Source organism: Chiloscyllium punctatum, chromosome X, assembly GCF_047496795.1.
Source record: "Chiloscyllium punctatum isolate Juve2018m chromosome X, sChiPun1.3, whole genome shotgun sequence".
NCBI lineage: Eukaryota > Metazoa > Chordata > Chondrichthyes > Orectolobiformes > Hemiscylliidae > Chiloscyllium > Chiloscyllium punctatum.
The window spans coordinates 32,779,720-32,801,768 of record NC_092791.1 but is presented as its reverse complement, the minus strand read 5'-3'; the positions used below and the strand labels follow the sequence as shown (position 1 = coordinate 32,801,768).

Genomic DNA, 22,049 nt, shown 5'->3' with positions numbered 1-22,049 from the left:
TCACAGTCACACAGTCTCTCTCTCGTACACACGCTCTCTCTCAGACACACACACACACACCTCTCAATCACAGTCACACAGTCTCTCTCTCTCGTACACACCCTCTCTCTCAGACACACACACACACCTCTCAATCACAGTCACACAGTCTCTCTCTCGTACACACCCTCTCTCTCAGACACACACACACACCTCTCAATCACAGTCACACAGTCTCTCTCCCGTACACACGCTCTCTCTCAGACACACACACACACCTCTCAATCACAGTCACACAGTCGCTCTCTCGTACACACCCTCTCTCTCAGACACACACACACCTCTCAATCACAGTCACAGTCTCTCTCTCTCAGACACACACACACACCTCTCATTCACAGTCACACAGTCTCTCTCTCGTACACACCCTCTCTCTCAGACACACACACACACCTCTCAATCACAGTCACACAGTCTCTCTCTCGTACACACCCTCTCTCTCAGACACACACACACACCTCTCAATCACAGTCACACAGTCTCTCTCTCGTACACACCCTCTCTCTCAGACACACACACACACCTCTCAATCACAGTCACACAGTCTCTCTCCCGTACACACGCTCTCTCTCAGACACACACACACACCTCTCAATCACAGTCACACAGTCGCTCTCTCGTACACACCCTCTCTCTCAGACACACACACACCTCTCAATCACAGTCACAGTCTCTCTCTCTCAGACACACACACACACCTCTCATTCACAGTCACACAGTCTCTCTCTCGTACACACCCTCTCTCTCAGACACACACACACACCTCTCAATCACAGTCACACAGTCTCTCTCCCGTACACACGCTCTCTCTCAGACACACACACACACCTCTCAATCACAGTCACACAGTCGCTCTCTCGTACACACCCTCTCTCTCAGACACACACACACCTCTCAATCACAGTCACACAGTCTCTCTCTCGTACACACACACTCTCTCAGACACACACACACACACCTCTCAATCACAGTCACACAGTCTCTCTCTCGTACACACGCTCTCTCTCAGACATACACACACACCTCTCAATCACAGTCACACAGTCTCTCTCTCGTACACACCCTCTCTCAAACACAGTCACACAGTCTCTCTCCCTCGTACACACACTCTCTCTCAGACACACACACACCTCTCAATCACAGTCACACAGTCTCTCTCTCTCGTACACACACACACACCTCTCAATCACAGTCACACAGTCTCTCTCTCTCATACACACGCTCTCTCTCAGACACACACACACACCTCTCAATCACAGTCACACAGTCTCTCTCTCGTACACACACTCTCTCAAACACACACACACACCTCTCAATCACACAGTCTCTTTCTCGTACACACGCTCTCTCTCAGACACACACACACCTCTCAATCACAGTCACACAGTCTCTCTCTCGTACACACCCTCTCTCTCAGACACACACACACCTCTCAATCACAGTCACAGTCTCTCTCTCTCGTACACACACTCTCTCTCAGACACACACACACACACCTCTCAATCACAGTCACACAGTCTCTCTCTCTCGTACACACACTCTCTCTCAGACACACACACACCTCTCAATCACAGTCACACAGTCTCTCTCTCGTACACACCCTCTCTCTCAGACACACACACACACCTCTCAATCACAGTCACAGTCTCTCTCTCTCAGACACACACACACACCTCTCATTCACAGTCACACAGTCTCTCTCTCGTACACACCCTCTCTCTCAGACACACATACACCTCTCAATCACAGTCACACAGTCTCTCTCTCATATACACTCTCTCTCTCAGACACACACACACACCTCTCAATCACAGTCACACAGTCTCTCTCTCGTACACACGCTCTCTCTCAGACACACACATACACACCTCTCAATCACAGTCACACAGTCTCTCTCTCGTACACACCCTCTCTCTCAGACACACACACACACCTCTCAATCACAGTCACACAGTCTCTCTCTCGTACACACCCTCTCTCTCAGACACACACACACACACCTCTCAATCACAGTCACACAGTCTCTCTCTCGTACACACGCTCTCTCTCAGACACACACACACACACCTCTCAATCACAGTCACACAGTCTCTCTCTCTCGTACACACGCTCTCTCTCAGACACACACACACACACCTCTCATTCACAGTCACACAGTCTCTCTCTCGTACACACGCTCTCACTCAGACACACATACACCTCTCAATCACAGTCACACAGTCTCCCTCTCTCGTACACACACACTCTCTCAGACAAACACACACCTCTCAATCACAGTCACACAGTCTCTCTCACGTACACACACTCTCTCTCAGACACACACACACACCTCTCAATCACAGTCACACAGTCTCTCTCTCGTACACACGCTCTCTCTCAGACACACACACACACCTCTCAATCACAGTCTCACAGTCTCTCTCTCTCGTACACACGCTCTCTCTCAGACACACACACACACCTCTCAATCATAGTCACACAGTGTCTCTCTCGTACACACTCTCTCTCAGACACACACACACCTCTCAATCACAGTCACACAGTCTCCCTCTCTCGTACACACACTCTCTCTCAGACACACACACACCTCTCAATCACAGTCACACAGTCTCTCTCTCTCGTACACACACTCTCTCTCAGACACACACACACCTCTCAATCACAGTCACACAGTCTCTCTCTCTCGTACACACACACACCTCTCAATCACAGTCACACAGTCTCTCTCTCGTACACACGCTCTCCCTCAGACACACACCTCTCAATCACAGTCACACAGTCTCTCTCTCGTACACACGCTCTCTCTCAGACACACACACACCTCTCAATCACAGTCACACAGTCTCTCTCTCTCGTACACACACTCTCTCTCAGACACACACACACCTCTCAATCACAGTCACACAGTCTCTCTCTCTCGTACACACACTCTCTCTCAGACACACACCTCTCAATCACAGTCACACAGTCTCTCTCTCTCAGACACACACACACCCCCAGGTCTCTCGCACACCCTCTCACAGACATATACTCCATCACACATGCACACACTCCATCAAGCACGCAAAATCACACACACTCACGCAGATTCTCTCTCATACACACGCACACCCTCTCACACACAAACTCTGTCTCTCACTCACACACTAACACACACGCATGTACACAAACATCGAAGACCATGGGGTGAATCTGTATTTGCAGATACATTCTATTTTGTTCACAAAGCCCACAGTCTGTAGGGCAGGCAGTCCACGTGACATTTTACAAACTCTGACTTTGGAAACAGAACCAGTCTGACTCAAGGTTGGGATACAGACAGACTCTAACCTCACACCTTTAATGCATTGTCTGAGCTGTGATGGCTTTTTTAAATATAAAACCTTAAGTTATCTCCAGAATGAGACTCTGAAGTAGTTCTGGGATTTAGATATTCGTCAATCAAACCCCTGCAGCCCCATTCGAATCTATTCAAGACTTAACTGCAATCCTGGTTTGTTCCGTACATCACACCAGTTAGATGACAATTGGTCCTTTGACTATAAATTGTGTGTCCTACAATCCTGACCAAGCAGCAGCGTTCTGAAAGCTTATATTTCCAACTAAACCTATTGGACAATAACCTAGTGTTGTGTGATTTGTAACATAACATAACGAAGTCGGCTTCCACAACAAGGTAATCATGCCGCAGACTCACTGCTTCAGAGATTAGACACATGACAGATCAGTGGGAACCATCAGTAGATGTGACAGATTTGGATTGGGGCCCTGTTGTTTCTTTTTTCAGACCAAGATGTGATGCGAGCTGTGGGACAAACATACGGGCCCCAGAATGCACTCCCCCCCCCTCCAAGGACAGCTCTCAGCTGCTCTGGGAGTGGTTTGAAAACCCCAGAACACCGAGGTGTCAGACTAATGATGCTCCAGGTGACAGGACAGGGCAGGGCAGGGCTGGGGTTTGAACCCTCAGGAAGCTAGCAGCTTCAGCTCCGACAGGCAGACTGCCCCACCCCCAACCCCCCCCCGCCCCACCCCCATATATCACCACCCCCCCCGCATCACCTCCTGTGGAAGCCAGGCAGACAAACAGGGAAACTAAGTGACTGTGAGTAAATCGCAACAAAACATGACAGCAGCCAACCTCACGGAGACATCACGGGGCAGACACTGATGTTACCAAACAGACAGGAATAACACACACCCAATAATGTGCAGGTTAGGGTGGATTGGCCGTGCTAAATTGTCCCTGTAGTGCCCAGGGATGTGCAGGTTAGGGTGGGATTGGCCGTGCTAAATTGTCCCCATAGTGCCCAGGGATGTGCAGGTTAGGGTGGATTGGCCATGCTAAATTGTCCCGTAGTGCCCAGAGATGTGCAGGTTAGGGTGGGATTGGCCGTGCTAAATTGTCCCCGTAGTGCCCAGGGATGTGCAGGTTAGGGTGGGATTGACCGTGCTAAATTGTCCCCGTAGTGCCCAGGGATGTGCAGGTTAGGGTGGATTGGCCGTGCTAAATTGTCCCCGTAGTGCCCAGGGATGTGTAGGTTAGGGTGGATTGGCTGTGCTAAATTGTCCCCGTAGTGCCCAGGGATGTGCAGGTTAGGGTGGATTGGCCGTGCTAAATTGTCCCCGTAGTGCCCAGGGATGTGCAGGTTAGGGTGGGATTGGCCGTGCTAAATTGTCCCCGTAGTGCCCAGGGACGTGCAGGTTAGGGTGGATTGGCCGTGCTAAATTGTCCCCGTAGTGCCTAGGGATGTGCAGGTTCGGGTGGGATTGGCCGTGCTAAATTGTCCCCGTAGTGCCCAGGGATGTGCAGGTTAGGGTGGATTGGCCGTGCTAAATTGTCCCCGTAGTGCCTAGGGATGTGCAGGTTCGGGTGGGATTGGCCGTGCTAAATTGTCCCGTAGTGCCCAGGGATGTGCGGGTTAGGGTGGATTGGCCATGCTAAAGTGTCCCATAGTGCCCAGGGATGTGCAGGTTAGGGTGGATTGGCCGTGCTAAAGTGTCCCATAGTGCCCAGGGATGTGCAGGTTAGAGTGGATTGGTCGTGCTAAAGTGTCCCATAGTGCCCAGGGATGTGCGGGTTAGGGTGGGATTGGCCGTGCTAAATTGTCCCCGTAGTGCCCAGGGATGTACAGGTTAGGGTGGGATTGGCCGTGCTAAATTGTCCCCATACTGCCCAGGGATGTGCAGGTTAGGGTGGGATTGGCCGTGCTAAATTGTCCCGTAGTGCCCGGGGATGTACAGGTTAGGGTGGGATTGGCCGTGCTAAATTGTCCCCATACTGCCCAGGGATGTGCAGGTTAGGGTGGGATTGGCCGTGCTAAATTGTCCCGTAGTGCCCAGGGATGTACAGGTTAGGGTGGGATTGGCCGTGCTAAATTGTCCCCGTAGTGCCCAGGGATGTGTAGGTTAGGGTGGATTGGCCATGCTAAATTGTCCCGTAGTGCCCAGGGATGTACAGGTTAGGGTGGGATTGGCCGTGCTAAATTGTCCCGTAGTGCCCAGGGATGTGCAGGTTAGGGTGGGATTGGCCGTGCTAAATTGTCCCCGTAGTGCCCAGGGATGTGTAGGTTAGGGTGGGATTGGCCGTGCTAAATTGTCCCCGTAGTGCCCAGGGATGTGCAGGTTAGGGTGGATTGGCCGTGCTAAATTGTCCCATAGTGCCCAGGGATGTACAGGTTAGGGTGGGATTGGCCGTGCTAAATTGTCCCGTAGTGCCCAGGGATGTGCAGGTTAGGGTGGGATTGGCCGTGCTAAATTGTCCCCGTAGTGCCCAGGGATGTGTAGGTTAGGGTGGGATTGACCGTGCTAAATTGTCCCCGTAGTGCCCAGGGATGTGCAGGTTAGGGGTGGATTGGCCATGCTAAATTGTCCCCGTAGTGCCCAGGGATGTGCAGGTTAGGGTGGGATTGGCCGTGCTAAATTGTCCCCTTAGAGCCCAGGGATGTGTAGGTTAGGGTGGATTGACCGTGCTAAATTGTCCCATAGTGCCCAGGGATGTGTAGGTTAGGGTGGGATTGGCCGTGCTAAATTGTCCCCATAGTGCTCAGGGACGTGCAGGTTAGGGTGGGGATTGGCCGTGCTAAATTGTCCCCGTAGTGCCCAGGGATGTACAGGTTAGGGTGGATTGGCCGTGCTAAATTGTCCCATAGTGCCCAGGGATGTGTAGGTTAGGGTGGGATTGGCCGTGCTAAATTGTCCCCATAGTGCTCAGGGATGTGCAGAGTGGCAGGGATAGGGTATGGGGTGGGTCTGGGTAGAATGCCCTTTACAAGGTTGGTGTGGCTAGGATCTACACTGTTGGGTTGGTGTGACTCTCAGAGTGGGTCTGTAACAGTACATACCAGTCCGTTCACATCTTCATCTTGGTTTATCAGTGAGCAGATCTCCTCACGATCTCGGTTAAAGATGGCTTGGACCAGTGGTGTCTGCGGCAGGACAAAGAGAGTGTATGGTTAATTACCGCGGGCCCAGTCACAGCCACATCTGTTATGTAACATCACTCATGATCACCCCGTTTTCAAAACCAACCCTCAGCCCACCCGGCGCCAGGGACAACGGGAACGCAAGTTCCCACATGTACCCTGACACCCCCTCCTTATCTCTGTGTGTGTCACCCCCCCCTCCAGCCCCCTACACCCCCTCCCTATCTCTGTGTGTGTCAATCCTCTCCAGCCCCCTACACCCCCTCCCTATCTCTGTGTGTGTCACCCCCCTCCAGCCCCCTACACCTCCTCCCTATCTCTGTGTGTGTCACCCCCTCTGGCCCCCGACACCCCTTCTCTATCTGTGTGTGTGTGTGTGTGTGTGTGTGTGTGTGTGTGTGCGTGTGCGTGTGTGTGTGTCACCCCCTCCTGGCGTTGGGACGTTTGGCGGTGCTATAGAAATGCACTTGACTGAATGTCCAGGTTCATTGCCACTGCCTGTGCAGCAGGATGTGTGGCATCCTGTGTGTATGTGGCGGGGGTGTGTGTGTTTGTGTCCACAGCAGGGAAGCTCCGAGATTGTTCAGTCACCATTTTCCCCAAACACCACCCCCCCCCCTCCCCCCACCCTCGGCCCTGTGTGTGTGTGAGAGTATGCGTGTCTGTGTATCTATGAGTCAGACTTTGTGTGTGTATGTGTGTATGAGTGCGTGTGTGTTTGCGAGTGAGACTGTGCACGCGTCTGTGTATGCGTGCACGTGAGAGTGAGTGAGACTGTGCCTGTGTGTGCGTCTGTGAATATCTTAGTGCATGTGTGTCTGTGAGACAGTGAGCATGCTTGTACGCGTGTGCGTGTGTGCCGGTCTGTGTGCGTGCGTGCCTGTCTGTGTGTGCCGATCTGTGTGCGCCGGTCTGTGTGTGCATGTGTGCCTATGTATGCGTGCGCGTGTCTGTGCCAGCGTGTCCATGCATGTGCGTCTGTGCACGTGTGTCAGTGCGTGTGTGTGTGCCTGTGCGTGTGTGTCTATGTGTGCGCGGTTTTGCTGCCAACCCCCCCCTGTGCCAAATGGAGATGTCACAGACAGTGCCAGCTGCCAGACGATATGGCCACCGGGCTGGTCTGGTGCTGGGAGGAGATATAAAAGGAGCTGCTCTTTCAGTCTGCTGTGCGTCGGAGACAGAGAGAGTGAAAGCCGAGACTGTGGAAAGCTCCCTGTGTATCCTGGCCCTAGCTGTATGTTTTACACTCCCTGCTCTGTCATCCCTGCCCCCAACATGCACACCAAGCAGAGCCCCCACCCACTCCAGACACTGCCTCCCACCCCCCCCCCCCCCCCCCCCCCCCCCCCGACACGTCCCTGGGTCTGTCAGGCTGATGTTGTTTTCCTGATCCCTCACCGGCTTAGCGCTTCCCAAAGTGTTGTTTTGATTATAATTTAACTCGTTCACTGAATGGGAGTGTTGCTCGCTGTTTATTATGGAGTCTTCCAGCGTGGAAACAGCCTGACCCGTCCGTGCCGACCCAGATATCCCAACCCAACCTAGTACCCCCTGCCAGCACCCGGCCCATATCCCTCCAAACCCTTCCTATTCATAGACCCATCCAAATGCCTCTTAAATGCTGTCATTGTACCAGCCTCCACCACATCCTCTGGCAGCTCATTCCATACACGTACCACCCTCTGTGAAAAAGTTGCCCCTTAGGTCTCTTTTATATCTTTCCCCTCTCACCCTAAACCTATGCCCCTCTAGTTCTGGACTCCCCGACCCCAGGGAAAAGACTTTGTCTATTTATCCTATCCATGCTCCTTATAATTTTATAAACCTCTATAAGGTCACCCCTCAGCCTCCGATGTTCCAGGGAAAACAGCCCCCAGCCTGTTCAGCTTCTCCCTGTAGCTCAAATCCTCCAACCCTGGCAACATCCTTGTAAATCTTTTCTGAACCCTTTCAAGTTTCACAACATCTTTCCGATAGGAAGGAGACCAGAATTGCACGCAATATTCCAACAGTGGCCTAACCAGTGTCCTGTACAGCCGCAACATGACCTCCCAACTCCTGTACTCAATACTCTGACCAATAAAGGGAAGCATACCAAACACCTCCTTCACTATCCTATTGACCTGCGACTCCACTTTCAAGGAGCTATGAACCTACACTCCAAAGTCTCTTTGTTCAGCAACACTCCCATTAAGTGTATAAGTCCTGTCCTGAATTGCCTTTCCAAAATGCAACCCCTCACATTTCTCTGGTGCCAAGCCCCAGTTGCCTAGGGGGGCAGTTGAGGTCGTTGCTGTGGGTCTGGAGTCACGTGTAGGCCCAGCCAGGCTGAGATTGGCCGTTTGATTCCCTGGAGGACTCTGAGTGACCCAGACAGCTGACTGCGGTCCTTGGAGTGTTAACCATCGCCCCCTTGACGTTCAATGGCATTACCGTCACTGAATCCCCCTTCCCCCCTCCCCCCCACTATCAACATCCTGGGGGTTACCGTCTCCAACGAGAGAGAGAGAATCTAATCATCTAACACATAGGGTGAGGGGGGGTTACATCCAGGGTGAGGGGTACACAAGGTTGAGGGGGGTATATATAGGGTGAGGGTGTATATAGGGAGGGAGATATATATAAGGTGAGAGAGATATATAGTGTGAGGGGAGTATATATAGGATTAGGGACACATTGATATATACACAGTTTGAGGGAGTATATATGGGGGAGAGGTGTACATATAGGGAGGAGAGTATATACAGGGCAAGGAGGTATATAGTGTGAGGGGGTATACACAGGGTGAGGGGATTATATATAGGATGAAAGAGTATATACACAGGTGAGAAAATATATATAGGTTGAAGCATATAGACATAAGGTGAGGGATATACATACAGGGTGAGGTGTATAGATATAGGGTGAGGGTATACGTACAGGGCGAGGGGTATATATGGGGTGATGGGGTATTTATATAGAATGAGTGAGATATATATCGGATGACAAAGCGTGTATATAAGGTGATGAAGTTATACATAGGTGAGTGAATATATATAGAAAGAGTATATATAGGGTGAGGAGTATAGATATAGGGTGACGGGCTTTATGTGATGGGGATATGCATGGGGTGATGGGGTATATATAGGATGATGGAGTATAGATATAGGGTGATGGGGTATAGATATAGGGTGATGGAGTATAGATATAGGGTGGGCGGCACGGTGGCACAGTGGTTAGCACTGCTGCCTCACTGCGCCAGAGACCCGGGTTCAATTCCTGCCTCAGGCGACTGTCTGTGTGGAGTTTGCACATTCTCCCCGTGTCTGCGTGGGTTTCCTCCGGGTGCTCCGGTTTCCTCCCACAGTCCAAAGATGTGCAGGTTCAGGTGAATTGGCCATGCTAAATTGCCCGTAGTGTTAGGTGAAGGGGTAAATGTAGGAGAATGGGCCTGGGTGGGTTACATTTCGGCGGGGCGGTGTGGACTTGTTGGGCCAAAGGGCCTGTTTCCACACTGTAAGTAATCTAATCGAAATCTAATCGAAATCTCAGGGTGATGGGGTATGTATATATAGGGTGTTGGGGTATAAATATAGGGTGATGAGGTATATATAGGATAATGGAGTATAGATATAGGATGATGAAGTATAGATATCTGGTGATTGAGTATATTTAGGGTGATGAGATTTATATAGTGATGGGGTATATGTATAGGGTGATGGAGCATAGATATAGGGTAATAGGGGTATATATAGGGTGATGGGGGTATATATAGAGTGATGGGATACATATAGGGTGATGGGGTGTACATATAGGGTGATGGGAGTATATATAGGGTGATGGGGTGTATATATAGGGTGATGGGGTGTACATATAGGGTGATGGGAGTATATATAGGGTGATGGGGTATATATAGGGTTATGGGAGGGGTGATGGGGTGTGTATATAGGGTGATGGTGTGTGTGTATATATAGGGTGATGGGGCGTGTATAGGGCGATGGGGTGTATATATAGGGTGATGAGGTTTATATAGGGTGATAGGGGTGTGTATATATAGGGTGACAGAGTGTATATATATATATATACAGGGTGATGGGGTGTATATATAGGGTGGTGGTGGGGTGTATATATATATACAGGGTGACGGGTGTATATATAGGGTGATGGGGTGTATATATAGGGTGGTGGTGGGGTGTATATATATATATAGGGTGATGGGGTGTATATATATATAGGGTGATGGGGTGTATATATAGGGTGGTGGTGGGGTGTGTATATATATACAGGGTGACGGGTGTATATATAGGGTGATGGGGTGTATATATAGGGTGGTGGGGGGTGTATATATATATATATATATATATATAGGGTGATGGGAGTATATATAGGGTGATGGGGTGTATATAGGGGACCCCCTCGGCCCTGCCCCCAGACCAGCCCCAGACTTCACCCTGAGCCACTGGGTGTGGACTAGGCCGCACATCCCCGGCCTTTCCTGATGATCTCAGTCCCCGCAGTGACACTGACCTGCTCGGAGAGGCTGAGTACCCCCATGTGTCCCGGCGGGCGGCGGCGGCGCTGCGGCTGGAGGTGAGGCGGAGGTGGAGGCCCGGGACACCCGGGAGGAGGAGGAGGAGGAGGACGGCGGCGAGGAACAGCGGCCGCCACCGGGACACGCTCAGGTTCATCACTGGGGGCCCTCGACAGCGCGGCCGCCAGCTACACGGAGGGAGGAGGAGTCCTCCAGGGACAGCGCCGCCCTGCTGGACGGGAGGACACAGAGGGAGTCCTCCAGGGACAGCGCCGCCCTGCTGGACGGGAGGACACAGAGGGAGTCCTCCAGGGACAGCGCCGCCCTGCTGGACGGGAGGACACAGAGGGAGTCCTCCAGGGACAGCGCCGCCCTGCTGGACGGGAGGACACAGAGGGAGTCCTCCAGGGACAGCGCCGCCCTGCTGGACGGGAGGACACAGAGGGAGTCCTCCAGGGACAGCGCCGCCCTGCTGGACGGGAGGACACAGAGGGAGTCCTCCAGGGACAGCGCCGCCCTGCTGGACGGGAGGACACAGAGTGCAGTCCTCCAGGGGACTGCGGGCGCCGGGGCGGGACGGGGGGGGGGGAGGGGGGGAGGCACAGAGGGAGTCCTCCAGGGACAGCGCAGCCCTGCTGGACGGGAGGAGGACAGAGAGGGAGTCCTCCAGGGACCGCGCCGCCCTGCTGGACGGGAGGACAGAGAGGGAGGTCCTCCAGGGACAGCGCCGCCCTGCTGGACGGGAGGACACAGAGTGAGTCCTCCAGGGGATAGCGCCGCCCTGCTGGACGGGGAGGACACAGAGAGGGAGTCCTCCAGGGACAGCGCCCGCCTGCTGGACAGGAGGACAGAGAGTGCAGTCCTCCAGGGACAGCACCGCCCTGCTGGACGGGAGGACAGAGAGTGAGTCCTCCAGGGACAGCGCCGCCCTGCTGGACGGGAGGACACAGAGGAGGAGTCCTGCAGGGACAGCGCCGGCCTGCTGGACAGGAGGACAGAGAGTGCAGTCCTCCAGGGACAGCACCGCCCTGCTGGACGGGAGGACAGAGAGGGAGTCCTCCAGGGACAGCGCCGCCCTGCTGGACAGGAGGACATAGAGTGAAATCCTCCAGGGACAACGCCGCCCTGCTGGACGGGAGGACAGAGAGAGGTCCTCCAGGGACAGCGCCGCCCTGCTGTACGGGAGGACAGACAGGGAGTCCTCCAGGGACAGCGCCGCCCTGCTGGACGGGAGGACAGACAGGGAGTCCTCCAGGGACAGCGCCGCGCTGCTGGACGGGAGGACAGAGAGAGGTCCTCCAGGGACAGCGCCGCCCTGCTGGACGGGAGGACAGAGAGGGAGTCCTCCAGGGACAGCGCCGCCCTGCTGGACGGGAGGACAGCGAGTGAGGTCCTCCAGGGATACCGCCGCCCTGCTGGACGGGAGGACAGAGAGTGAGTCCTCCAGGGACAGCGCCGCCCTGCTGGACGGGAGGACACAGAGAGAAGTCCTCCAGGGGCAGCGCCGCCCTGCTGGATGGGAGGACAGAGGATGGGAGGACACAGAGAAAAGTCCTCCAGGGGCAGCGCCGCCCTGCTGGACGGGAGGACACAGAGTGAGTCCTCCAGGCACAGCGCCGGCCTGCTGCACGGGAGGACACAGAGTGCAGTCCTCCAGGGACAGCGCCGCCCTGCTGGACGGGAGGACACAGAGTGCAGTCCTCCAGGGACACCGCCGCCCTGCGGGCCGGGAGGACAGAGCGTCCAGTCCTCCAGGGACAGCGCCGCCCTGCTGGACGGGAGGACACAGAGAGAAGTCCTCCAGGGGCAGCGCCGCCCAGCTGGACGGGAGGACACAGAGTGAGTCCTCCAGGGACAGCGCCGCCCTGCTGCACGGGAGGACACAGAGTGCAGTCCTCCAGGGACAGCGCCGCCCTGCTGGACGGGAGGATACAGAGTGCAGTCCTCCAGGGACACCGCCGCCATGCTGGACGGGAGGACAGAGAGTGCAGTCCTCCAGGGACACCGCTGGACAGGAGGACACACAGTGAGGACCTCCAGGGACAGCGCCGCCCTGCTGGACGGGAGGACAACGAGTGAGGTCCTCCAGGGACACCGCCGCCCTGCTGGACGGGAGGACAGAGAGTGAGTCCTCCAGGGACAGCGCCGCCCTGCTGGACGGGAGGACACAGAAAGAAGTCCTCCAGGGGCAGCGCCGCCCTGCTGGATGGGAGGACAGAGGATGGGAGGACACAGAGAAAAGTCCTCCAGGGGCAGCGCCGCCCTGCTGGACGGGAGGACACAGAGTGAGTCCTCCAGGCACAGCGCCGCCCTGCTGCCCGGGAGGACACAGAGTGCAGTCCTCCAGGGAGAGCGCCGCCCTGCTGGACGGGAGGACACAGACTGCAGTCCTCCAGGGACACCGCCGGCCTGCTGGACGGGAGGACAGAGCGTGCAGTCCTCCAGGGACAGCGCCGCCCTGCTGGACGGGAGGACACAGAGAGAAGTCCTCCAGGGGCAGCGCCGGCCAGCTGGACGGGAGGACACAGAGTGAGTCCTCCAGGGACAGCGCCGCCCTGCTGCACGGGAGGACACAGAGCGCAGTCCTCCAGGGACAGCGCCGCCCTGCTGGACGGGAGAACAGAGCGCGCAGTCCTCCAGGGACACCGCCGCCATGCTGGACGGGAGGACAGAGAGTGCAGTCCTCCGGGGACAGCGCCGTCCTGCTGGACGGGAGGATACAGAGTGCAGTCCTCCAGGGACACCGCCGCCCTGCTGGACGGGAGGACAGAGCGCGCAGTCCTCCAGGGACACCGCCGCCATGCTGGACGGGAGGACAGAGAGTGCAGTCCTCCAGGGACACCGCTGGACAGGAGGACACACAGTGAGGACCTCCAGGGACAGCGCCCCCCTGCTGGACGGGAGGACACAGAGTGAGGTCCTCCAGAGACAGCGCCACCCTGCTGCACGGTAGGACACAGAGTGCAGTCCTCCAGGGACAGCGCCGCCCTGCTGGACGGGAGGACACAGAGGAAGTCCTCCAGGGACATCGCCGCCCTGCTGGACGGGAGGACACAGAGGAGGAGTCCTCCAGGGACAGCGCCGACCTGCTGGACGGGAGGAGACAGAGCGGGAGTCGTCCAGGGACAGCGCCGCCCTGCTGGACGGGAGGACAGCGACGGAGTCCTCCAGGCACAGCGCCGACCTGCTGCACGGGAGGACACAGAGTGCAGTCGTCCAGGGACAGCGCCGCCCTGCTGGACGGGAGGACACAGAGTGCAGTCCTCCAGGGATACCGCCGCCCTGCTGGACGGGAGGACAGAGCGTGCAGTCCTCCAGGGACATCGCCGCCCTCCTGGACGGGAGGACACAGAGAGAAGTCCTCCAGGGGCAGCGCCGCCCAGCTGGACGGGAGGACACAGAGTGAGTCCTCCAGGGACAGCGCCGCCCTGCTGCACGGGAGGACACAGAGTGCAGTCCCCCAGGGACAGCGCCGCCCTGCTGGACAGGAGGACACACAGTGAGGACCTCCAGGGACACCGCCGCCCTGCTGGACGGGAGGACAGAGCGCGCAGTCCTCCAGGGACACCGCCGCCCTGCTGGACGGGAGGACAGAGCGCGCAGTCCTCCAGGGACACCGCCGCCCTGCTGGACGGGAGGACAGAGAGTGCAGTCCTCCAGGGACACCGCTGGACAGTAGGACACACAGTGAGGACCTCCAGGGACAGCGCCCCCCTGCTGGACTGGAGGACACAGAGTGAGGTCCTCCAGAGACAGCGCCGCCCTGCTGCACGGGAGGACACAGAGTGCAGTCCTCCACGGACAGCGCCGCCCTGCTGGACGGGAGGAGAGAAAGTGAAGTCCTCCAGGGACACCGCCGCCCTGCTGGACGGGAGGAGAGAAAGTGAAGTCCTCCAGGGTCAGCGCCGCCCTGGTGGTCGGGAGGACAGAGAGTGAGTCCTCCAGTTGCAGCGCCCCCTTCATTATGGGAAGTGTATGTCCGCCAGGGGCAGCGCCCCTTTCGGTATGGGAAGTGTGTTTCCGCCAGGGGCAGCGCCCCCTGCTGTAGGGGAGGGAGTGTGTCCTCCAGGGGCAGCGCCCCCTAGTGTAGGGGAGGGAGTGTGTCCTCCAGGGGCAGCACACCCTGCTGTAGGGGAGGGAGTGTGCCCTCCAGGGGCAGCGCCCCCTGCTGTAGGGGAGGGGGGGAGAGGGATATTCCCGGGGTGTAGTGAGGGGTATATTGAGGGTGATTCCCAGGGTGTAGTGAGGGGTATATTGAGGGTTATTCCCGGGGTGTATTGAGGGGTATATTGGAGGGTTATTCCCGGGTGTAGTGAGGGGTATATTGAGGGTTATTCCCGGGGTGTAGTGAGGGGTATATTGAGGGTTATTCCCGGGGTGTATTGAGGGGTATATTGAGGGTTATTCCCGGGGTGTAGTGAGGGGTATATTGAGGGTTATTGCCGGGGTGTAGTGAGGGGTATATTGAGGGTTATTCCCGGGGTGTAGTGAGGGGTATGTTGTGGGTTATTCCCGGGGTGTAGCGAGGGGTATATTGAGGGATATTCCCGGGGTGTAGGGAGGGCGATATTGAGGGATATTCCCGGGGTGTAGTGAGGGGTATATTGGGGGATATTCCCGGGGTGTAGTGAGGGGTATATTGGGGGATATTCCCGGGGTGTAGTGAGGGGTATATTGAGGGTTATTCCCGGGGTGTAGTGTGGGGTATATTGTGGGTTATTCCCGGGGTGTAGTGAGGGGTATATTGAGGGTTATTCCCGGGGTGTAGTGAGGGGTATATTGTGGGTTATTCCCGGGGTGTAGTGAGGGAGATATTGAGGGATATTCCCGGGGAGTAGTGTGGGGTATATTGGAGGGTTAATCCCGGGGTGTAGTGAGGGCGATATTGAGGGTTATTCCTGGGGTGTAGTGACGGCGATATTGAGGGATATTCCCGGGGTGTAGTGAGGGGTATGTCGAGGGTTATTCCCGGGGTGTAGGGAGGGCGATATTGAGGGATATTCCCGGCGTGTAGTGAGGACAATATTGAGGGTTATTCCCGGGGTGTGGTGAGGGGTATATTGGAGGGTTATTCCCGGGGTGTAGTGAGGGCGATATTGAGGGTTATTCCCGGGGTGTAGTGAGGCCGATATTGAGGGATATTCCCGGGGTGTAGTGAGGGGTATATTGAGGGATATTCCCGGGGTGTAGTGAGGGGTATATTGAGGGATATTCCCGGGGTGTAGTGAGGAGTATATTGAGGGATATTCCCGGGGTGTAGTGAGGGGTATATTGAGGGTTATTCCCGGGGTGTAGTGAGGGGTATATTGAGGGTTATTCCCGGGGTGTAGTGTTGTCGATATTGAGGGATATTCCCAGGGTGTAGTGAGGACGATATTGAGGGATATTCCCGGGGTGTAGTGAGGGGTATGTCGAGGGTTATTCCCGGGGGGTAGTGAGGACGATATTAAGGGATATTCCCGGGGTGTAGTGAGGACGATATTGAGGGATATTCCCGGGGTGTAGTGAGGACGATATTGAGGGTGATTCCAGGGGTGTAGTGAGGGGTATATTGAGGGATATTCCCGGGGTGTAGTGAGGGGTATATTGAGGGATATTCCCGGGATGTAGTGAGGCCGATATTGAGGGATATTCCCGGGGTGTAATGAGGGCGATATTGAGGGATATTCCCGGGGTGTAGTGAGGGCGATATTGAGGGTTATTCCCGGGGTGTATTGAGGGGTATATTGGGGGTTATTCCCGGGGTGTAGTGAGGGGTATATTGAGGGTTATTCCCGGGGTGTAGTGAGGGGTATATTGAGGGTTATTCCCGGGGTGTAGTGAGGGGTATATTGAGGGATATTCCCGGGGTGTAGTGAGGGGTATATTGAGGCTTATTCCCGGGGTGTAGTGAGGGGTATATTGGAGGGTTATTCCCGGAGTGTAGTGAGGGCGATATTGAGGGATATTCCCAGGGTGTAGTGAGGGCGATATTGAGGGTTATTCCCGGGCTGTATAGTGTGGGGTATATGGAGGGTTATTCCCGGGGTGTAGTGAGGGGTATGTCGAGGGATATTCCTGGGGTGTAGTGAGGGGTATATTGAGGGTGATTCCCGGGGTGTAGTGAGGACGATATTGAGGGTGATTCCCGGGGTGTAGTGTGGGGTATATTGAGGGTTATTCCTGGGCTGTAGTGAGGCCGATATTGAGGGATATTCCCGGGGTGTAGTGAGGGCGATATTGAGGGTTATTCCCGGGGTGTAGTGAGGGGTATATTGAGGGTTATTCCCGGGGTGTAGTGAGGGGTATGTTGAGGGTTATTCCCGGGGTGTAGCGAGGGGTATATTGAGGGATATTCCCAGGGTGTAGTGAGGGCGATATTGAGGGTTATTCCCGGGCTGTATAGTGTGGGGTATATGGAGGGTTATTCCCGGGGTGTAGTGAGGGGTATGTCGAGGGATATTCCTGGGGTGTAGTGAGGGGTATATTGAGGGTGATTCCCGGGGTGTAGTGAGGACGATATTGAGGGTGATTCCCGGGGTGTAGTGTGGGGTATATTGAGGGTTATTCCTGGGCTGTAGTGAGGCCGATATTGAGGGATATTCCCGGGGTGTAGTGAGGGCGATATTGAGGGTTATTCCCGGGGTGTAGTGAGGGGTATATTGAGGGTTATTCCCGGGGTGTCGTGAGGGGTATATTGGAGGGTTATTCCTGGGGTGTAGTGAGGGGAATATTGAGGGATATTCCCGGGGTGTAGTGAGGGGTATATTGAGGGATATTCCCGGGGTATATTGAGGGATATTCCCGGGGTATATTGAGGGATATTCCCGGGGTATATTGAGGGATATATTGAGGGATATTCCCGGGGTGTAGTGAGGGGTATATTGAGGGTTATTCCCGGGGTGTAGTGAGGGGTATATTGAGGGTTATTCCCGGGGTGTACTGAGGGGTATATTGAGGGATATTCCCGGGGTGTAGTGAGGGGTATATTGAGGGATATTCCCGGGGTGTAGTGAGGGGTATATTGAGGGATATTCCCGGGGTGTAGTGAGGGGTATATTGAGGGATATTCCCGGGGTGTAGTGAGGGGTATATTGAGGGATATTCCCGGGGTGTAGTGAGGGGTATATTGAGGGATATTCCCGGGGTGTAGTGTGGTCGATATTGAGGCTTATTCCCGGGGTGTCGTGAGGGGTATATTGGAGGGTTATTCCCGGAGTGTAGTGAGGGCGATATTGAGGGATATTCCCAGGGTGTAGTGAGGGGTATATTGAGGGTTATTCCCGGGCTGTATAGTGTGGGGTATATTGAGGGTTATTCCCAGGGTGTAGTGAGGGCTTTATTGAGGGATATTCCCGGGGTGTAGTGAGGGGTATGTCGAGGGATATTCCCGGGGTGTAGTGAGGACGATATTGAGGGATATTCCCGGGGTGTAGTGAGGATGATATTGAGGGTGATTCCCAGGGTGTAGTGAGGGGTATATTGGTAGGGTTATTCCCGGGGTGTAGTGAGGGGTATATTGTGGGTTATTCCCAGGGTGTAGTGAGGGGTATATTGAGGGTTATTCCCGGGGTGTAGTGAGGACGATATTGAGGGATATTCCCGGGGTGTAGTGAGGGGTATGTTGAGGGTTATTCCCGGGGTGTAGTGAGGGCGATATTGAGGGTTATTCCTGGGGTGTAGTGAGGGGTATGTTGAGGGTTATTCCCGGGATGTAGTGAGGGCGATATTGAGGGTTATTCCCGGGGTGTAGTGAGGGGTATGTTGAGGGATATTCCCGGGGTGTAGTGAGGGCGATATTGAGGGTTATTCCCGGGGTGTAGTGAGGGGTATGTTGAGGGTTATTCCCGGGGTGTAGTGAGGGGTATGTTGAGGGTTATTCCCGGGATGTAGTGAGGGCGATATTGAGGGTTATTCCCGGGGTGTAGTGAGGGGTATATTGAGGGATATTCCCGGGGTGTAGTGAGGGCGATATTGAGGGTTATTCCCGGGGTGTAGTGAGGGGTATGTTGAGGGTTATTCCCGGGGAGTAGTGAGGGGTATATTGTGGGTTATTCCCGGGGTGTAGTGAGTGGTATATTGAGGGTTATTCCCGGGGTGTCGTGAGCGGTATATTGAGGGTTATTCCCGGGGTGTCGTGAGCGGTATATTGAGGGATATTCCCGGGGTGTAGTGTGGGGTATATTGGAGGGTTAATCCCGGGATGTAGTGAGGGGTATATCGTGGGTTATTCCCGGGATGTAGTGAGGGGTATATCGTAGGTTATTCCCGGGATGTAGTGTGGGGTATATTCAGGGTTATTCCCGGGGTGGAGTGAGGACGATATTGAGGGTTATTCCCGGGGTGTAATGTGGGGTATATTGAGGGTTATTCCCGGGATGTAGTGAGGACGATATTGAGGGATATTTCCGGGGTGTAGTGAGGGCGATATTGAGGGATATTCCCGGGGTGTAGTGAGGGGCATATTGAGGGTTATTCCCGGGGTGTAGTGAGGGGCATATTGAGGGTTATTCCCGGGGTGTAGTGAGGGGTATGTCGAGGGATATTCCTGGGGTGTAGAGAGGACGATATTGAGGGATATTCCCGGGGTGTAGTGAGGGGTATATGGAGGGTTATTCCCGGGGTGTAGTGAGGACGATATTGAGGGATATTCCCAGTGTGTAGTGAGGGGTATATTGAGGGATATTCCCGGGGTGTAGTGAGGGCGATATTGAGGGTTATTCCCGGGGTGTAGTGAGGGCGATATTGAGGGTTATTCCCGGGGTGTAGTGAGGGCGATATTGAGGGTTATTCCCGGGGTGTAGTGAGGACGATATTGAGGGTTATTCCCGGGGTGTAGTGAGGACGATATTGAGGGTTATTCCCGGGGTGTAGTGAGGGGTATATTGGGGGTTATTCCCGGGGTGTAGTGAGGGGTATATTGGGGGTTATTCCCGGGGTGTAGTGAGGGGTATATTGAGGGTTATTCCCGGGGTGTAGTGAAGGGTATATTGAGGGATATTCCCGGGGTGTAGTGTGGACGATATTGAGGGTTATTCCCGGGGTGTCGTGAGGGCGATATTGAGGGTTATTCCCGGGGTGTAGTGAGGCCGATATTGAGGGATATTCCCGGGGTGTAGTGAGGGGTATATTGAGGGATATTCCCGGGGTGTAGTGTGGTCGATATTGAGGCTTATTCCCGGGGTGTAGTGAGGGGTATATTGAGGGTTATTCCCGGGGTGTAGTGAGGGGTATATTGAGGGATATTCCCGGGGTGTAGTGTGGTTGATATTGAGGCTTATTCCCGGGGTGTCGTGAGGGGTATATTGGAGGGTTACTCCCGGAGTGTAGTGAGGGCGATATTGAAGGATATTCACAGGGTGTAGTGAGGGCGATATTGAGGGTTATTCCCGGGCTGTATAGTGTGGGGTATATTGAGGGTTATTCCCAGGGTGTAGTGAGGGCTTTATTGGAGGATATTCCCGGGGTGTAGTGAGGGGTATGTCGAGGGATATTCCCGGGGTGTAGTGAGGACGATATTGAGGGTGATTCCCGGGGTGTAGTGAGGGGTATATTGAGGGTGATTCCCGGGGCGTAGTGAGGGGTATATTGGAGGGTTATTCCCGGGGTGTAGTGAGGGGTATATTGAGGGTTATTCCAGGGGTGTAGTGAGGGCGATATTGAGGGATATTCCCGGGGTGTAGTGTGGGGTATATTGTGGGTTATTCCCGGGGTGTTGTGAGGGGTATATTGAGGGTTATTCCCGGGGTGTTGTGAGGGATATATTGAGGGTTATTCCCGGGGTGTAGTGAGGACGATATTGAGGGATATTCCCGGGGTGTAGTGAGGACGATATTGAGGGATATTCCCGGGGTGTAGTGTGGGGTTTATTGAGGGTTATTCCCGGGGTGTAGTGAGGGCGATATTGAGATGATTCCCGGGGTGTAGTGAGGGCGATATTGAGATGATTCCCGGGGTGTAGTGTGGGGTATATTGGAGGGATATTCCCGGGGTGTAGTGAGGGCGATATTGAGGGTTATTCCCGGGGTGTAGTGAGGGGTATATTGAGGGATATTCCCGGGGTGTAGTGTGGGGTATATTGGAGGATTAATCCCACGTTGTAGTGAGGGGTATATTGTGGGTTATTCCCGGGGTGTAGTGAGGGGTATATGGAGGGTTAATCCCGGGGTGTAGTGAGGGGTATATTGAGGGTTATTCCCGGGGTGTAGTGAGGGGTATATTGAGGGTTATTCCGGGGTGTAGTGAGGGGTATATTGAGGGTTATTCCCGGGGTGTAGTGTGGGGTATATTGGAGGGTTAGTCCCGGGGTGTAGTGAGGGGTATATTGGAGGGTTATTCCCGGGGTGTAGTGTGGGGTATATTGAGGGTCATTCCTGGGGTGTAGTGAGGACGATATTGAGGTTCACACCCGGGGTGTAGTGAGGGGTATGTTGAGGGTTATTCCCGGGGTGTAGTGAGTGGTATGTTGAGGGTTATTCCCGGGGTGTAGTGAGTGGTATGTTGAGGGTTATTCCCGGGGTGTAGTGAGGGGTATATTGAGGGTTATTCCCGGGGTGTAGTGAGGACGATATTGAGTGTTATTCCCGGGGTGTAATGTGGGGTATATTGAGGGCTATTCCCGGGGTGTAGTGAGGGCGATATTGAGGGTTATTCCCGGGGTGTAGCGAGGGGTAGATTGAGGGTTATTCCCGGGGTGTAGCGAGGGGTATATGGAGGGATATTCCCGGGGTGTCGTGAGGGGTATATTGGAGGGTTATTCCCGGGGTGTAGTGAGGGCGATATTGAGTGTTATTCCCGGGGTGTAGTGAGGGCGATATTGAGGGATATTCCCGGGGTGTAGTGAGGGCGATATTGAGGGTTATTCCCGGGGTGTAGTGAGGGCGATATTGAGGGTGATTCCCGGGGTGTAGTGAGGGGTATATTGAGGGTGATTCCCGGGGCGTAGTGAGGGGTATATTGGAGGGTTATTCCCGGGGTGTAGTGAGGGGTATATTGAGGGTTATTCCAGGGGTGTAGTGAGGGCGATATTGAGGGATATTCCCGGGGTGTAGTGTGGGGTATATTGTGGGTTATTCCCGGGGTGTTGTGAGGGGTAT

At 54.8% G+C, this 22,049-nt stretch overlaps 1 protein-coding gene across 1 annotated transcript in view; it reads right to left on the bottom strand.

Moving 5' to 3' along the window:
* The window catches only part of LOC140471151 (uncharacterized), a 35,754-nt gene extending 24,588 nt beyond the window's left edge, over window positions 1–11,166 (bottom strand). Inside the window, exons 1-2 of the mRNA XM_072567029.1 lie at window positions 10,971–11,166; window positions 6,384–6,467 (exon numbers count right to left, since the gene is read on the bottom strand). Of these exons, the coding sequence (XP_072423130.1) occupies window positions 6,384–6,467; window positions 10,971–10,997 (111 nt within the window). The 5' untranslated portion in view covers window positions 10,998–11,166. The remainder of the gene's footprint in view (window positions 1–6,383; window positions 6,468–10,970) is intronic.
* Window positions 11,167–22,049: the final 10,883 nt, after the last annotated feature.